The sequence below is a fragment of the Micrasema longulum genome, unplaced genomic scaffold, assembly GCF_059751315.1.
Source record: "Micrasema longulum isolate JH-2025_06_02 unplaced genomic scaffold, ASM5975131v1 h1tg000286l, whole genome shotgun sequence".
Classification (NCBI taxonomy): Eukaryota; Metazoa; Arthropoda; class Insecta; order Trichoptera; family Brachycentridae; genus Micrasema; species Micrasema longulum.
The window spans coordinates 106,681-125,346 of NW_028277490.1; the positions used below are offsets into that span (position 1 = coordinate 106,681).

Sequence of the window (18,666 nt, forward strand, 5' to 3'; positions counted from 1 at the left end):
ACTTACAAAAATTTACTTTATAATTATTTTATGTAACAATAACAATAGGTTCGGTGTTCTTAATTAAAATCATCTACCTAATAATACACAAAGACGCAACCGGAACCCTCTAAAATTATGACACTTAACTCATGTTCAAACGCCCCGTCCTGCTCTACGTGTATTTAGTCGTTCTATAACCGCCAGCCGGGTTTTGACGCGAATTTGACATTTAATTTGAAACTGAAATGCTTGGTTGAGTCGTTAAAGCGTGTAAAAATGTTCGGATAAACGTAAAAAAGATGGTGTAACTATTCATTGGTAAGTAAGTACCCAGGTACTTATTTATGATCGAATTTCAAAAGTTAAAATAATTCATTTTCAAATACTGAATTTCAGTTGGTAGGTACCTAGGTACTTGTTTAGGTTTTTTTTTAAAAGTAATAACCCGCTAAGCCTCTATTTTGAGGCTTGTTAGCAGGTGGGATAGAGGAGATAAGGAAGAAGGTAATGAAAAATACACCACAACACCCAGACCAATTGAGAAAAATCTTTCTCCGATTTTTTCTTGCAACTGGTGGGAATCGAACCCGCGATGCCAATTTCACAGTTGGCCGTCTAGCCACCTGCGCCACGAATTCCAAAACAGTAAATAATTATTTTTAAATTTAGAATTCTTTATGCAAATGTCAAACTCTGCACTATTTACCAACAGTGGTGCATTTTGAGTAAGAATTCTTTTTTTTAATGTATCAAATGTCAGTTAAAATTATTTAAGTGTTTCTAAAAATCCATTAAAAATAAGTAAATATGTGGATATTAAGAAATTGTAGGGAAATCAATCAATTTAGTATCTATTAAAAATAATTGTTGTTTGCAAATCTTAAAGTACAAACTTTTTTAATTTGCAAAAAAATGAAGTTATTAAGATCAAACTTGTTGCAACAGAGGGGGAAAACTTTTTAAGAAGGAACCTAACCTAACCTAAACCAGCCAATGACAAGTCATAAGACCTGTAAATGCCTTGACTTCCATATTACCTTATCTTAAATATTTTCCATCTCGGTTGTAACTTGTTAATCCTAATGACTCCTTAGGGGGTGAAATCTAGAAGTTTGTCTGCAAAAATTTAGACAAACTCAAAATATTGTAATAAAACCAGCTGGTCCAAGAAGAAATTTTAAAAATCGAAAAATTGATTTCCAGCGTTGCCAGAATCCCTTCACAACGGTAAAGGTTTTAACTCTTTTAACTTTACTGAAATCAACAAATGAAAAAATTGAAGAAATATAGATGTTCAAACATAGGGAAAATGGTGAGTGTTACACAGTGTGTAAAGTGGCCACTTAAACCAGCCAATGACAGGTCATAAGCCCTGTAAATTCCAAGACTTCCGTATTACCTTCTCAAGAACAGTCAATATTACAGTGTGTTGAGTGGTCACCTAAACCAGACAATGACAGGTCACAAGCCCTGAAGATGCCTGAACTTCCATATTCCTTTCTCCAAAACGTTCATCTTTGTTGTAATACGAGTATGTTAATCCTCAGGTTTAACTAGTTGTTCCTCAAGGATGCAAATTCTTTTAAGATATAAAGCATCACATTCACATTGGCGGCCTCCGTGGTATAGTGGTCAAGACGCTTGACTCACGCTCGGAAGGTTCTGGGTTCGATTCCCGGTGAGATCACAAAAATTAAAAATGTGATTTTTCTCAAGCCTGGGTGTTCTGTGATGTAATTCACCACTGTAATTGGGCCTCCTGGCCTGTTGTGGTGCAAAAATAAAATGAAATGTAATGTGTTTAGGTGTTTCATAATCTGTTTTGCAGAACCTAGATCTAGAAATTCCAGTAATATTAATTCTAGCAAGTTGTTTATTCGATCTGCAGGACCCAGTATGAGAAAATATGGATATTTTTGGTCTTAAGAAACATGGTCCGATTATCGTAGGCAACCGAAAAAGTTAAAAATTATGAAGCAGAGAGATTATTTCCCAACTTCTTAATACTTTACTCCATGGTCTTAACGGTCCACAAAAAAATTTGGCCTATAAAATACGCATGTTTCTGTGCGAGCCTCGTTTTACAATGTGATATTTCTAACACACGATTCCTTCTTTGACTTGATCTATTGGAATTACTTGTAAATAAATTTTGGTTCTTAAATATTTATTTTAAACATTGAAAACAATATATTTGTCTTATATCTAAAAGTTTTGCTTCTTGGAACAAATGGAAAGAGGGAAAAGTGTGATTTTTTGAAGCATTATTTTTAATACAAGTTTTGAATAGTTTCTAATGGTTTAATATGGTTGTTGTAAGTTCCCCCATCCAAGTATTCCAAAGGAAAGCGATGACTGTACAAGTGCATAATATACCATATTTATAGTATTTAGTTGGGCGTAAATACTTAGTCGTTTGAACTCATAGGTTAAATATCTCAGTTTAATAACAATTATTTCAAGATGATTAGTCCATTTAAGTTGACAGTCAATGATTACTCCCATGTATTTTATGCACCTTTCAGACTTAATTTTTTCACAGTTATTATATTCGTCAAGATTACAATATTTATTATGAAACATTACACTAAGGGAAGAAGAAGGGAAATATGATTTTGAGTTGTAAAATGGAATAAACAGTGTTTTATTACGATTTTTTTAATAGACTATTAAACTAAGCAAAACCACATTTAATTAATTTTATTTTTATGTATCGTATTACAAGCGCTATAATTTTTTCAAGTTTTGTTTTCCCGAAATTACTCCGCGTGTGACGTCTCAAGTTTACTTCCGCATCTTCTCGGTCAGTTCTGCCGATTGGTTCGCTGACGTACTGTAAACCTGAAATCTTTCACAACTCTCTTATGAGCGTTATTTTTTTCTTCAAAATATTTACACAATAGTCTTAAAATTAAAGTCATGCTGAATTGTAAGCATACAACTCGTCAGCAGGTTCTTATATATTGCTACAATTTTTTGTACTTAACCCATTGACCGGTCGATTCATATGAACTGGCAACGTCGTTCAAAGTTGATACGAAAAACAAGTTTATTTTTATTTTATAAAATCACATTATACAAAATACTAGTATTTTCACAGTAGGTAGTATAATTGAGACAGTAGTATAATTGAGACAGTATGTAATAAATGACTTGCAAATAATCCATTTTTATAAAGAAAATTTGAATGTGAGGAGAGAACAAAATACCACTGCATTCAAAATATAGCCACTTACCTAAAAGGAAAAAAAAACATTTGTTCAGATTTTGATTTAATTTAAACAAATTACAACATTGTTCAACAAAATTAACCAAATAATGTTATAATAATATATTGTAGACTGTTTCTTTGCATTTAACTTGAAGCAAATAAGTAAATACAACCCGCGCAATAAATTATCTGTGGCTTGGATCTAAAAGGGCAAATTTCGTAAATCGCAATTATTACGGGACAGCAATTTTTCAGCCATTTCGTGGCGTTATAATGAAATATTTGATAACGAATATTAATAGAAAACGTGGTAACGTTTTGTATTAATATTCGTATATTATATAATATACTACACATATGTGTGAGTATATAAAATAGTTCAATAAATATATTTTTTAATTGACATCGATCTTCTACAAAATGTTTTATAGAAATATTTTTTATTTTACGTTTTCAAGAAACTTTGCCGTACCTTTTAATGCTTTATTTTTTACCGCACGTACGTAAACATTGTTTTATCCAATTTCCCACAAGGTTGAAATTCTCACTCGCTTTATTATCTCAAAAGAAATAAAAAGTGGTCGTGTAGTCAATTTTCTTATTTCTTTCAAAATATTGATTTAATTTAATGGTTAATCCAACCATCTGGATTTCTGCATATCCGGATAACGTCTACCACTCTTCATTCCGGATAGTTGACGTTTTACTGTATTTGACTGTCTTTCGCCACATGCATGGGTCGCGGGTTGGATTTTATCTAAGTTATTAGCGTAAAGTGATACGATCACGTTTTCGGACGGCGTTTGAACACGTGCGGTACAAATTAATAATGCTCACGTAAATTTGATTTTTTCAATGAATAATTTCAAAACACGTTATTAAAATAAAATAATTGTTTCACCTTTGGAATTTCGCTGAGGGGAGGATTCAACTAATCCTTACCATGATAAACACTTGGTTGAAAAACGAAAACGAGCGGGAAAAGTTCGCCTTGCATGTGCAGTGGTTCGCGTGTTCGCCCACTTGAGGTCCTGGGTTCGATTCCTGGCAGGATCAAAGTAAAATGTTTAAAAAGTGATTTTTCAAAGTGGCCTAAGTTTAAAAGGTAGTCTAGAGCAATAAAATCATTCTAATATTTTTTTAATTCATAAAAATTATAATCACAACATTCGCTTTACAAATAATGATGGTTTCGTGATCCCTAAAATTAGTTAGAAATATGGCGGTAGAACATTGAATTATATTGTACCCTACATTTTTAATTGAATTCCTAATATGGTTTAATTATATATATGTAATAAGAATAACATTAAAAATTGGCGTCTTAATCAAGAGTTTTTTATTAATGTTCTGTAAATAATGTGTTCAAATTTGATTTGAATGTTTACTATTTTCATTATATATATCATATTTCTTTTTTTCTTTTTTTAATTTAACGGATTCAGGCTAACTTTTGCTCTTTATTTTGACTGTAATTGTTTATGTAAAGATAATTATTTTTAAGTAGGATTGATCTTTAATTGATGTTCATTAGGGATATTTCTTTTTTATGTATCAAATTTTTATTAACATGTACTTCTACAATAAAATAAATAAACAAAATTAAAAATTAAAAGAACAGTCATTTTAGTTTTGTCCGTTTTCGCCAGATCAAGTATTTTTTTTGACATTTCAAAGCAAAGCGATTTTAGACTCTAGTGAATCAATCCAATTACATACTTAAATACGCATGAGTAATTTGCCATCATCAACGCATTTTGAGGAAATATATGATATTTTAAAAATGTGATGACAGTTAGTGAACAAGTTTTCTTTCTGCTCATGCAACATTTAATTGCGATTACAATGGCATTCTTACTTTAAAACTCATTAATTTTGACTTAGGGCTCTTTGAAAAAGCACTCTTGATTCGTCAAAAGATAGTTGTACGCTTAACAAATCACAACAGGGATGGAAAAGATTTTTGAGGAGGAATTTTTTTATTTTTTTATTTTCTTTTATTTAGGAAACATACAGTACGGTTACATATTTTTTTTTATTTTACTCAGTTAGACTTAACTCTAATCGACCAGTGAAGTTTCCATATTATAAAGAAATTATACGTAAGATTATTAACTAAAGTACAAAAAAGAGAAGGAAAAAAATATAAATAGAAGATGTTTAAAAACTAAAATAAAAGTAAAAAAATAAAGAAAATTTGTAAAAGTAATAAAAAGTTAAGAATTAAAATAAAGAATGAAAAACATGCTCAGCTATAAAAATAAAATAAAATAATAAAAACATTTTTAAAAAATGAAAAACATAAATGGAAATACGGAAATCTAGGCATTTACAGGGCTTATGTCCTTGCATTGGATGGTTTAAGTGGCCGCTTTACAACCCTGTGTAACATAAACCCGTTTGCCTATGTCTGAACATCCATATTTCTTCTATTCTTCCATCTGTTTATTTGAGTGAAGTTAAAGAGCTGAAACCTTTATTGTTGTGAATAGATTCATCTGATCGAATATTTCACATACTAGGCAACACCTGAAAATATTTTTCCGATTTTTGAGCTTCTTCTCGGACCAGTTAGTTTTATTACAATATTTTGAGATTGCGTTTCCATCCCTGTTGTAATTTGTTAATATTGATGATTCGCAGGGGGGTAAAACCCAGTCTTTTGGATACAAACATTTGGACAAACTCAAAATTTTGTAGTTTTACGCTGTAATATTATACTGTCCCTGGGCCTTTGTCACAATGGGAAGTAAACATTTAAATTACATTTTATCCATAAAGTAAAATTAAGTTGCATGATAAATAGAATGCGTGGCAGCGTTGAGAGGATCATTACCGCGCATCTTCTACAGGTAAAATCACTAAAATGTTTTTCCCAACGCTGCAAACTTCCGTCATCATCACCAAAGTACTTTCGAAACGACCCAAATTTTTACCGGACACGGAGCTATGAGAAGTTATCTATATAGGTTTAAATTAAGGAATGATGACTATTGTCCATGCGATGATATTTCTTCAGAGTATCGAACATCTGTTATTTCAGTGCCCATTTTTCAGTTTACAACGCCATAATCTTGAAGCAGAATGCAGGAAAGATGGAATATCCTTAACAGATATCCACACTGTAGTTAAAAGTAGTTATCACGCGCCATTATTCTTGAACTTTGCAACAATGGTGATTGGACTCATAAAGGTAATAAACTAAAATCAGTGATCGAACATCCCATTTCCAAGACAAACAAAAACGATTTTTCCGAGTACTTTAGCCTTGTAAATGACACGTAAGGCTACATCACCATCATCATCATCATCATCAGCCGTCTGTTGTCCAATGTTGAACATAGGCCTCCCCCTTTAGTCTCCATATTTCCCTATCCTGAGTTAACCGCATCCAACCACTTCCTGCAACTCGTCTTATGTCATCAGACCACCTTGTCTGAGGCCTGCCGACACTTCTTCTACCCGTTCTGGGTCGCCATTCCAGGCTACATACAGGGGTCCAAATATATATAAAAATAAAAAAAATGAATGAGTATAAATTTTTACAATTTGTACGAAACTACAGGAAAAATATAAAAAAAGAAAAGCTGTCTAAATGCAATATTTGAAATAGAGCAATCTCTGAATCTGTCTTCATTGGAGAAACGTAGAACTGAGGTAGATTATATGCATTTTAAAAATACTTATTGCTATAAGTGATGTCCCATCTCTGTTGAAATCAATTTCTTTTCACGTTCCCAACCGTGTCACCAGAAGTCAACATCTGCTATTTGTCAAATCTTCTAAGGACAACTTTTGTTTTTCTCTCCCAATGTCAAGAATATGCAGATCAGTCAATTCGTCACATAACTTAGAATTCTTTGAGACAGATCTTCCGAATTTTCGTAGATCTCTTCGCCACTAAAACAGTGTGGGATGAAGATGGATTGGCTTGGTTCAGATCGAAGTCTTATATGTTTGTCGTGTTTATAAACATATTGTTTACCATTGATTATTGCCTTTGTTTGTCTTTGCTACATAGTTATTTTTGTTCTGTTTCTTGTAAATATGTTTCTTCATGTAACTGTTGTAATTGGCTTTGGCCGTACATATAATAAATAAATAAAAAAACGTGCAGTTTTATCTGCTGTCTTTGAACATACGGTATTCTAATATGATAAATAATTTTGAAAAACGCAAAAGGTACCGATACAGAAAATCTCATTCTGATCTATTCTATCATAAAAATACAACCAAATCGGTTTATTTTTGGTTGCGGAAAAAGGGTCAACGTTTTTTTCGTTTTTTATGAAACGCCGATTTTTTAGTTCGGCATAATAAGTCCGACGTGCAGTTGTCTTTTCCCGTAGTAATGAGGAGGCATTTGCAAGAGAATGACAGAAAAACAATGTTCAAACACCTATCCATTACAATTGTCTGGCTCCGCGTACCTTCTTAACGTATGTTAAATACTAATAACATCGAATAATATTAGTGATGCTGTAAAAGTTATCGGACATTACTGTTAGAAATAAGAACCCAACGTATTAAACTCTGGCGTATCGTTACAACTTTCATAACTCGCTTCATTTCTCGTTCATTAAATAAAAGTTATTTAGTATTATCTCTTCTGGCAACAGGTGGCTCATTGACAGAGCCTTACTCAACTCGGGGGCCGCCCCCGCACTCAGCCCTCAGCCCCTGGCCTTCAGCCCCAGCCCCCAGTAGCCCCCCCACAGTCGCCTGCGAACGAATCACTTTTGTTGTCATTGTTACGCCATGAATGGGCCAGTTACTTTTTTAACCGCCCATCAAAACACTTGCCTTAAAATCTGAAACAATTTATTATTTTTGCCAACATATTTGTATTTCACCTATAGCGGTGCAATACTCATCATATTTATCATTATTCGCGCGTATTGGTACATAGGGCACTGAATTTATTCACTAATCCAGCCATACTATTTCTTTTTTTTCGGGCCACACACATATGTTTACAGTTGAGGCAATATTCTTCTTCTTAGATTTTTATTGGCTTTTCCACTTCCTAACTGGGCGTTCTAGCCAGTGTCAAATTTCAGATTATACTTACTTTGTACTATATACAAGTTAGTGTGTTAGTATTTAATATCACATACACCATACACTATACATAAGTAACTGCTTATTTACAACATAATACCATTTATAACTACATATTCTCATAAGATTTTAAGGGGAGTTCAGGCAATATAAGAAGATACTTTTGACAGATAACAATAGCAATGACAGGTCTTAAGCCCTGTAATTGCCTAGACTTCCATATTCCGTTATTTATGGTATTCTCCACCCCTGTTGTAATTTGTTAATCTTAATGACTCCCGAAGGTGTGAAATCCAGTCTTTTGTCTACGAACATTTGGACAAACTCAAATATTGTAATGAAACCAACTGATCCAAGAAGAAGTTTAAAAATTGGAAAATTGTTTTCAGGCGTTGCCTAGTATGTGAAATAATTCAGTCAGATGAATCTCTTCACAACAATAAATGTTTCAGCTCTTTGACTTAAAAATAAGTTAATATGTAGATATTAAGAAATTGTAGGGAAGTCAATCAATTTAGTATCCATTAAAAATAATTGTTGTTTGCAAATGTTAAAATACAAACTTTTTTAATATGCAAAAAAAATGGAGTTATTAAGATCAAACTTGTTGCAACAGAGGGGGAAAACATTTTTGAGAAGGAACCTAACGTAACCTAAACCAGCCAATGACAAGTATTCCCTTATTTAAGGTTTTCTCCACCCTTGTTGTAATTTGTTAATGATAACAATAGTGTTGTGAAAATCTTTTTTCATTCAATTTTCGATATCAATTTTGCAAATTTGAATAATTTTCCGTCAGATGGGGTGAGTATAAATAGGTTTTCATATTTACTATACAATATCCTAATGCTAACCAAAAATAAAATGGTTAAATCAAAAAAATTTAATATTCACGTGTACACGGAAACATTTTTAAAGTTTAATTCCGGGTTGGGCTGGAATTCCTCATTGTAGTATGGATCACTAATCACTAGTGAAATAGTGATTATTGACAGCATTTTGGGAACAAGGGATGATGGTAGGGATGGACAGTTTGAGAAAAATAGAGCTAAAGTTTATTATTTGTGAACATGCCGCGTTTTAAGTGACCATCATGCATAATAGTATTCTTTTTATTTAATTATTTTATTTCTTCTATATTATATTATTTTATTCTTTATAGTTTAACTTTTTTGAACTGGCGCAATCATGAAAACTTTCATTTATTAAATAACTGTAACATTATAACAAAAAATTGTAACAAGAGCAAAATAAGAGAGTGGCTACTCAATCAAGAGTTTATATATGAATAGTAGCTTAGGTGTAAATATTTTATTTTTTCATATATTTTCTTGTATTTGAAAAATAAATTTATAAAATTATCATTTGTTTAAATAAGTTTATTCTGATCTTTCCGGCTGTTAAAAAATAAATTTTAAAAAATTTTAAAAAATGAAAATAAACGTAAATATTATATAATATACAGAAACTTTCTAAATATTCAAATGAAAAATTGTAAAAAGGGAATCTTTTTCCAATCTATTACTTAATTCAAACTCAGATCCTAAAAAATATAGAATGTGATTCATGAAATTTCAAACCGAAAACAAACTCAGTATATAACTCCCGAAAAAAAATAATTGATGATAATATAACATTAACGGTTGGTAAAGAAATAGGCCAAAAATTAATGATTTTTTCACGGAAATTGGTTCATCGATGATAGAAGATAATCCTTCACTTAAAATGCATCTAAATGACTCCATACCACACAGCCCAGACAGTAACGGTTCAACTCCAGATTTATCCCAATATTATTAGGGAAAATTAAATCTCTAAATACATAGATGACCTAAATATTAATAGTTTTATTGGACTAAATGGAAAAAAATGTGATTTTTGGCACTGAGATATTTTTACAAACTATTTTAGACAAAGGGTTAGTCTTTTAAACTAGTTTAAGCAATTTGAAATAAACGGCGTTAGACAAATACAAAAGTTACGAGTATAATACCCGAGTTAAGGTAGGATTACATTGTCCGCGTATTGTGGAGTGTTGATTCAACTAACTGTATACAAGAAGCATAAAAAATAAAAGTACTTTCAGGCATTGCCTAGTAAGAAGGTGAAATAACTCAACCATGTATTAATATTTATTCTTTCATCTGTTGATGTTTGTGAAGTTAAAGGGCTGAAACCCTTATTTATGCGGTTGAGATTCGTGTGATTGAATTATTTCACCTACGCCTGAAAATTTTATTTTTTCAATTTATATACTTCTTCATGGACCAGGTGAATTTATCAACAATATTGCCACTTAAACCAGCCAATGACAGGTCATAAGCCCTGTAGATGCCTAGACTTCTATATTACCTTTTCTGAAATGTTCTTCATCTCTGTTGTAATATGTTAATGTTATGAGCTCCCCAGGGAGTTGAATCCAGTCCTTGTCTACAAAAATTTGGACAAACTCAAAATATTGTTGATAATATTTATTATTTTGGTTTCAGTTAATTTACTTCACAAAAGAATAGTGAGACGACGTTCAAAGTAGTTAGTTTAAAATTTTTTTTCATGCTCATTCAAGAAACTTCACCTTTTAAATTAATGCTCTAATTTTTACCGTGCGTAAGTAAACATTTTTACTTCTAATTTCCCGTAGCACTGAATTTCCTTTTTCAGTTTGTCACTACACGCTAAGAATTTATTAAAATTAATTAAAGAACAGGTGGGTTTCAAGTTTTTTCTTCAGAAAAATCACTTCACACGCACAGTTTTGCATCAATTTTAAATTTGGAGGTCATTTCATGCCATAAAGCCTGTGACCGCAAATGCGTGTTCACCGAAATTAGTGAGCTGGGCTTACGACCTGTCATTGGCTGGTTTAAGTGATTACTTTACACACGGTGTAACATTCACTATTCTCCCTGTGTAAATTGACTATATTGACTGAGGTATGCTGACAGTGAAACGGGCATTGACAGCAGTAAAAGTAAATGTTCGTGTTCAGTACTTGATACCACAGTTAAAATTAAATATCTTGGTGTATACATAGACCAAAACTTAAAATGGAACGACCATATTAGTGAACTAGTTAAACGTATCAGAAAATTTAAATACATATATATTCGACTTAGGAATATTTAAAAAAATCAATAATTTAAAAATAGCTTATTACTCAATTGCACAATCTTTGCTACAATATGGTATTGTTGGATGGGGTGGTGCATATGCCAATATATTAAACCCTTTTAAAATAGTTCAAAGATAAATTATTAAAGTAATTTTTAAGAAACCCTTAGCATTCAATACGAAAAGTGTTTATAAATTATTTAAAGCTCATACAATAGACACTATTTATAAAATAATTTCCATTATACAAATTTATAAAGAAGAAAGAATAAAAGAATTTGAGATAAAAATTAACTCAGATACCAAAATAATATTAAAATCCCTAAATTCCACACAAGTCAAGGTCAAAATAGCTTTGTCTTCAAAGGTGTCAACAATTACAATAATCTCCCCAACGAACTAAAAACGATTAAAACTTATATATCAATAAATAAATTCAAAGTAAATTTAAATAAATTTTTTGAGCAAGTGTTAAAACTGAATTCAATTTTTATTAGTATGAATGTATTATTATTTTTTGTTTTTCCTTTTAAATCCTATAAGTTTATATTTCTTTTCTCATGTACTCGTATATCCAAAATTATACTGAAATAAATATAATTTCCTAAAACAAAGGAGTCCACTCTCTACGTATAATTCATTACTAGGAAATAGTATGTTTATCGCATATTAATAGCATTTTTGTTCACTTTGCCTAGCTGTGAGAAACAGTACTTATGATTTTCTTGTTGTTTTACTGTATAATGTTTTATTATTTAAACTTTCTACTGAATATGCTGTATAATTTTTAGGTTAATTTTTTAAATATAAATCTTGCATAATTTTTGGTTTCATTTTTTTAAAATAAATTTTGGGTATAAGGAAATTCATGTTTTAAAAAAAAATATATATATATTAAGCCAAATATGTTAATATTATAAATGTTTGTAAAAGGCAGATTTGGCGTTTATGTTAATAAAATAAAAAATAAAATAAATAAAATGTATAAAATGAATGAAATAAATTAAATAAATTAAATAAATTAAATAAATTAAATAAATTAAATAAATTAAATTAATTAAATAAATTAAATTAATTAAATAAATTAAATAAATTAAATAAATTAAATAAATTAAATGAATGAAATAAATTAAATAAATTAAATAAATTAAATAAATTAAATGAATGAAATAAATTAAATAAATTAAATAAATTAAATAAATTAAATAAATTAAATAAATTAAATAAATTAAATAAATTAAATTAATTAAATAAATTAAATAAATTAAATAAATTAAATAAATTAAATGAATGAAATAAATTAAATAAATTAAATAAATTAAATAAATTAAATAAATTAAATAAATTAAATAAATTAAATTAATTAAATAAATTAAATAAATTGAATAAATTAAATAAATTAAATAAATGAATTAAATGAAATAAACGAAATGAATAACATAAATAAAAGCAATAAAATAAATAAAATAAATAAGATAAATAAAAGGCAGATTTGGCGTTTATGTTAATAAAATAAAAAATAAAATAAATAAAATGTATAAAATGAATGAAATAAATTAAATAAATTAAATAAATTAAATAAATTAAATAAATTAAATAAATTAAATAAATTAAATTAATTAAATAAATTAAATTAATTAAATAAATTAAATAAATTAAATAAATTAAATAAATTAAATAAATTAAATAAATTAAATAAATTAAATAAATTAAATAAATTAAATTAATTAAATTAATTAAATTAATTAAATAAATTAAATAAATTAAATAAATTAAATAAATTAAATAAATTAAATGAATGAAATAAATTAAATAAATTAAATAAATTAAATAAATTAAATGAATGAAATAAATTAAATAAATTAAATAAATTAAATAAATTAAATAAATTAAATAAATTAAATAAATTAAATAAATTAAATAAATTAAATTAATTAAATTAATTAAATAAATTAAATAAATTAAATAAATTAAATAAATTAAATGAATGAAATAAATTAAATAAATTAAATAAATTAAATAAATTAAATAAATTAAATAAATTAAATAAATTAAATTAATTAAATAAATTAAATAAATTGAATAAATTAAATAAATTAAATAAATGAATTAAATGAAATAAACGAAATGAATAACATAAATAAAAGCAATAAAATAAATAAAATAAATAAGATAAATAAAATAAATAAATAAAATATTAACATCGCTATTTAATCACATCAAACTGTATCTACCGCGTCGCGTTTCAAGGGTTTGCAGTTCGCGGTTCCCAGTTCCTGCCCATTGTCCGGCAGATCAGCGCCAGCGGTCCCAGGACCCGCGGGGCACGGGGCAGGGACCTCGCCTTCCTGCGGCGGTATCCATTACCTCGCATTGTCCCCGCGCCCGCGTCCTCAGGCCTTGCAGTCCTTGTAGTCCTTCAGTCCTTGCGGAGCGCCGCTCAGCCGCAGCCGGGAGAAATCTCTACAAAAAGTTTCGCTATCAAATATCGCCGTTACCACGTTGAGGTGGTCTCGTCAACCCTTTCTTCGCGACCGGTTTTTAAATTAATTAATTAATTAATTATTCGATGGCTCAGTTCTATAGAGCGATAACTAAAAAAATGACCTAATCTGTTACATGTAAGGTGATTAGTCTTACGTGTCAGGTGCTAGTTCAGGAACAATGAAATATTGCATGTTGCATGCTCCATGGTGTAGCGGTCAAGACGCTTGACTCACGTACGTAAGGTTCCGGGTTCGATTCCCGATGAGAACACAAAAAAAAGTGATTTTTCTCAAGCCCCGGTGTTCTGTGATGTAATTCACCACTGTAATTGGGCCTCCTGCCCTGTTGTGGTGCAAAAATAAATGTAAAAAAAAAACAACATTTGAAATCAATATTTCACGTCCACCCTGCCAAAAATAGAATCCAGGACCTCAAATATGCACTAACCACTACCCAACGAGGCAGACTTATCTCTACTCGATTTTCTTAGTTAGTATTTTAACCTAAGAGCAGCCATCGAGTCGAAAGTACTCGTCCAAGATTCTGGTTCTATTTTTTAATAATAGAGAAATATCTCGTTTTTGTACATGTTTAAAGTTATAAAGGTCTATGAAATACTGTTGTAAAAAAATGTTTTTTGCTTGTTATTAGTAGCATCAAAAATATTGTTTAATTTGTAATTTTGAATTACCGCAAAAAGCGGTCATTCCATTGGCCACGCCCCTAATACGTCACGATTCATGTTTATTTGTTCCTGCCTATTCAAATTTGTTAAGAACATTGTCACAAATCTTGACGTCACAACCGTCAAGGCCAAACATGTTGCGTTTTTCCAGCGACGTTTTTTAATTGAATTTCTTTTTTACATTTATGTATGAAACATTTCTCCAGAATTTCCATATTGATTTCGAAAATACAATTAATTATTTTAAATCCATTTTATATATTTTTATCGGTATTCGTAGTATGTGATATTTCCCTCTTCTGGGCTGGTATTCCAAACGCTATCGCGGCCGTATTATCTCGTGTATTTACATACAAAATACACAAGTAAAACTGTTTTCTCGTGCCACGAGAGTGGTCCAGAATAGCACCCCTGGACACTAAAAATTATGCAAAAAATATTTATTTGATTATTACACTTTGTGATGGGTATTCAACACAAACAAATAAACACAACAAACAAACCACCACGCCGTTCCCCCGTAAGGGTGGGCAGAGAGAATAGAACGCCACATCACTCTATTTTTGCACACAGATCTCGCTTTCTCTACATTCATACATCTTCCCGTGCACGCGCGCTGATTATTACGACTTTTAACATGTCCATCTAGAAGTATTTGTTGGATTTGGTAATGACATGTCTTACTCGGTCTTCCTCTATTTCTGCATCCATCAACATTCGCATTGCATATATTTTTAGCCGTTCTTTCGCTGTCCATTCGCTCTACATGTCCAAACCAACGCAGAGCTCCTTTCTTGATTTTGTCGATAGTAGTTATCTTGGAGTAGCAGGAGTAGCAGGCGCCACATTCAACAGTATGAAAGCTGTTTAGAGCTTGGATATTTACTCAGTGAAAACCAAATGCCGTCTATATAACGCCCGCATAACACCTATTCTCATCTAAGGATGCGAATCTCGGCACGTTACTAGGGCCCAAAACAGCATAATTCTGAGTTTCAAAAATAGGTGTCAAAAGAATCTTGGGTGTGCGATGGTATGACTTTATGAGGAATGAAGTAATAAGAGAACGGACGCAGCGAATTTTGGTGACATCTGTCATCAAGCGGAGGCGATACAGTTGGCTAGGCCATGTACTGCGGATACCTTCGGAGAGCCTTAACCACGCTTGCCTATTTTACAAGGCATCAGGTTCTCGACGTCGTGGACGTCCACTGCTGACTGTTCGTCGGCAGTTCATGTCAGAACTTTGGGACAAGAACCTGACTTGGGAGGACGCAAATGCGTTGGTAGCCGATAGAGATGCATGGAGGCTCTTTGTGGATACCATATGCTCCAACTAGGGAGCGGACTTGGAATGATAATGATGCGTATCTCAACCCTACATAATTTTATTTTATTTTTTTAACAAATTTACGGACAATGTCCAATTTAAACTAATTATAAAACGAAAAACAATAATAATAGAGTAACAAAAAAAAGAAGGAATACAACAACGAAAAGAAAAGACAAGTTAATACATTAGACAGGCATTATGGAATCCACGTTAATTCTACAATTATACAGTCAATTTACTGGGAATATTTCTTCAGCCTATTTGTAAAAAAACTCAATTTACAATCAAAATAATTTAGATCTTGATTTTCATTTACAAATCTAATCATTATAGGTAGAGGCGCATGGAAACCATAATTTGTCTTATGATGACCGAGAAACAGAATTTCATTATTTCTGAGTCTACGTGAAGGAACATTAAGAGATATTTGTTGGAGAATTGTCTGGACATCAAATAAACTATTAAGTATCTTAAACATGCAAATTAAGTCTGCATTAAATCGACGTTGTGAGAGACTGGATATTTTCAGGAAAAGTTCCATGTCGGTATAGTTATCATTATCTCCTATTTGGACCTCCTGTCATTCCTAGTTTGTACGCGATTTTTCTTGTAAATTTATGCTGAACTGATTCGGTGCGATTTATATGAATAACATATGAAGGAGGCCATATTACGTATTCAAGAATGGGACGAACCAATGAGTGGTAAAGTGTTTAATATATTTTCAAAGTTGGATGTAGCTCTATTAAAAAATCCAAAGAATTTGAGAGATTTGTAAATGATATAGTCAATGTGTTCATGAAAATTTAGTTTGTTGTCTAGAATCACCCCGAGATCTCTGATTGAAGTTACAAGGGAAAGAATTTGGTCATTAAGTTTACAATCGAAGGTAATATTTTTTTTACATTTACGGTAAGAAATTATTTTGCATTTATTGATATTTAATTTAATGTTATTTTTTTGCGCCAGTCATGAAAATAATCAATATCATATTGTAGAGCAAAACAGTCACTAACATTTTTAATTACTTTAAGAATCTTATTATCGTCAGCAAAAAGGCCAAAATTTTGTGGTTGAGAACGAATTGACAACATCATTAACAAATCAATTAAAAAGAAGGGGGGCTAAATGAGGATCTTTTTTAATTTACCTTGCTTATACTATTCAAGGTTTATATTTCAAAAAGTGAATTTTTCTGCAATTATATATCTTAAAATTTATCTAAACTATTGAGATCAGGGGGAATATATTAATATGGGCTAATCAGGAACTTCTCAGCATTTGCTCACGTGGAGAGGAAATCACTTAAAACTCTTCAAGAGAAGCCAGCCTGTTGGCAATAATCAACAGGCCTTCCGTTCCACTAGAGGAGTGTTCGACATTTTGATCCCTACTTTGGTTTATTTTACCAATTGCCAGCACTATATTTATCATGTATGATACTACCTCTCGTGTGAGTTCTTTATTACCTATCACCGATGGGATGTCGCATAGATCTTCACCCAGGCCTCTGCATCGCGCCTCCAGCTTTGAAAGCTGAAAAAGGGGCAATGCATCAACAGGTGAGGGACATTTTGAGGAGTTTCACTGTCGCATGGGCAGTCGTCGATCTCGGAGAGCTTGAAGCGATGCAGGTAGCTCATGAACCCACCATGACCCGTTAGCATCTGGGTGAGCTCGTTGTCAGCATTCTGCATTTTTCTGAAATTATAAGCATGGAAAATTGTAGGAAAAACATTTTAGTTACACTTCCGGTTGTTTTACTCAAATAGCGATCGTTCCGGAGTTGAAGGGTCCTGCTTCTTATTTTCCTTTTGGCAAAACTAAGCGGAAAATCGGTGAAATCGGGGGCTGTTTTCTTAAGCGTAGCCTCCCGAGCCTTTTCTTCAGCCTTATCGTTGCCAAGGATTCCGCAGTGTCCCCGTATCCAGCCGATGTACACGTCCTGGTGTCTGCATCGTAGCTTCTGGATATCTGTTCTTATGTCCATTACAATGGGGTTGACTGAATTTCGGTCAGTTATTGCATGGACTCTAGATTTGCAATCTGTCAGGATCGTTATTTTCTTCCATCTGTTTAGTGAGTACCTTGCGGTACATCTGATGTAACCATAAAACTGTTTGAGGTGAAATTATCAATCATGACACTTTGTTTTCTTTGGGAGAGATAGGATTTTAGAAACGACAGGAACGGGTCTCTAATGCCAAGAGCATAAAGTTTACAGTATAGAATGTTACGACCGACTTTGTCGAAGACCTTAGAAAAATTAGTGTAGAGTACATTAAATTGCAGATTGTTTTCGTTTTTTTGCGATATCAGATCAACGCCGTTCCTAAGAATTGGTATAATAAAGGATATCTTCCAAATATCAGGAAACATGCCCGATGTCAATGACAAATTAAACAATAAAAATAATGCTTTAGCAAAAACAAGTTTACAGTTTGTTTGTACGGATTGGTTAGGATCAAACAATATTTTAAACAATTTTGAATTTTTATGACAAAAATATTTAAAAAAATAATGGTTGTTACAGCTGTTTTGTGTATGAAAGGGTTAACAATATTCGCGATTATTATTAGGTTGCAAGTCCTTTCTGCTTGGTTGGAATTTCCGATAAAAATTAACATGAAAAATAATCCATTTTTGAACAACATATGTGACTTGGTGAGAGAAAAATAATGTGTCATAAAGAATGATAAATAAAACGGGAAAGGTAGTGAACCTTTTTAAGAAAGAAATATGAAAGTTTAGGCATTTACAAATTTGTCGCTGGTTTACAACAGCCATCACTATGCC

General features: G+C 31.2%; 1 protein-coding gene across 1 annotated transcript in view; it reads left to right on the forward strand.

Annotated features, from left to right (window-relative positions):
* The first annotated feature begins 9,989 nt into the window (after positions 1-9,989).
* lobo (coiled-coil domain-containing protein lost boys) overlaps positions 9,990-18,666 on the forward strand; it is a 46,082-nt gene continuing 37,405 nt past the window's right edge. Inside the window, exons 1-2 of the mRNA XM_088224470.1 lie at positions 9,990-10,016; positions 13,639-13,872. Coding sequence (XP_088080596.1) covers positions 9,990-10,016; positions 13,639-13,872 — 261 coding nt within the window. The remainder of the gene's footprint in view (positions 10,017-13,638; positions 13,873-18,666) is intronic.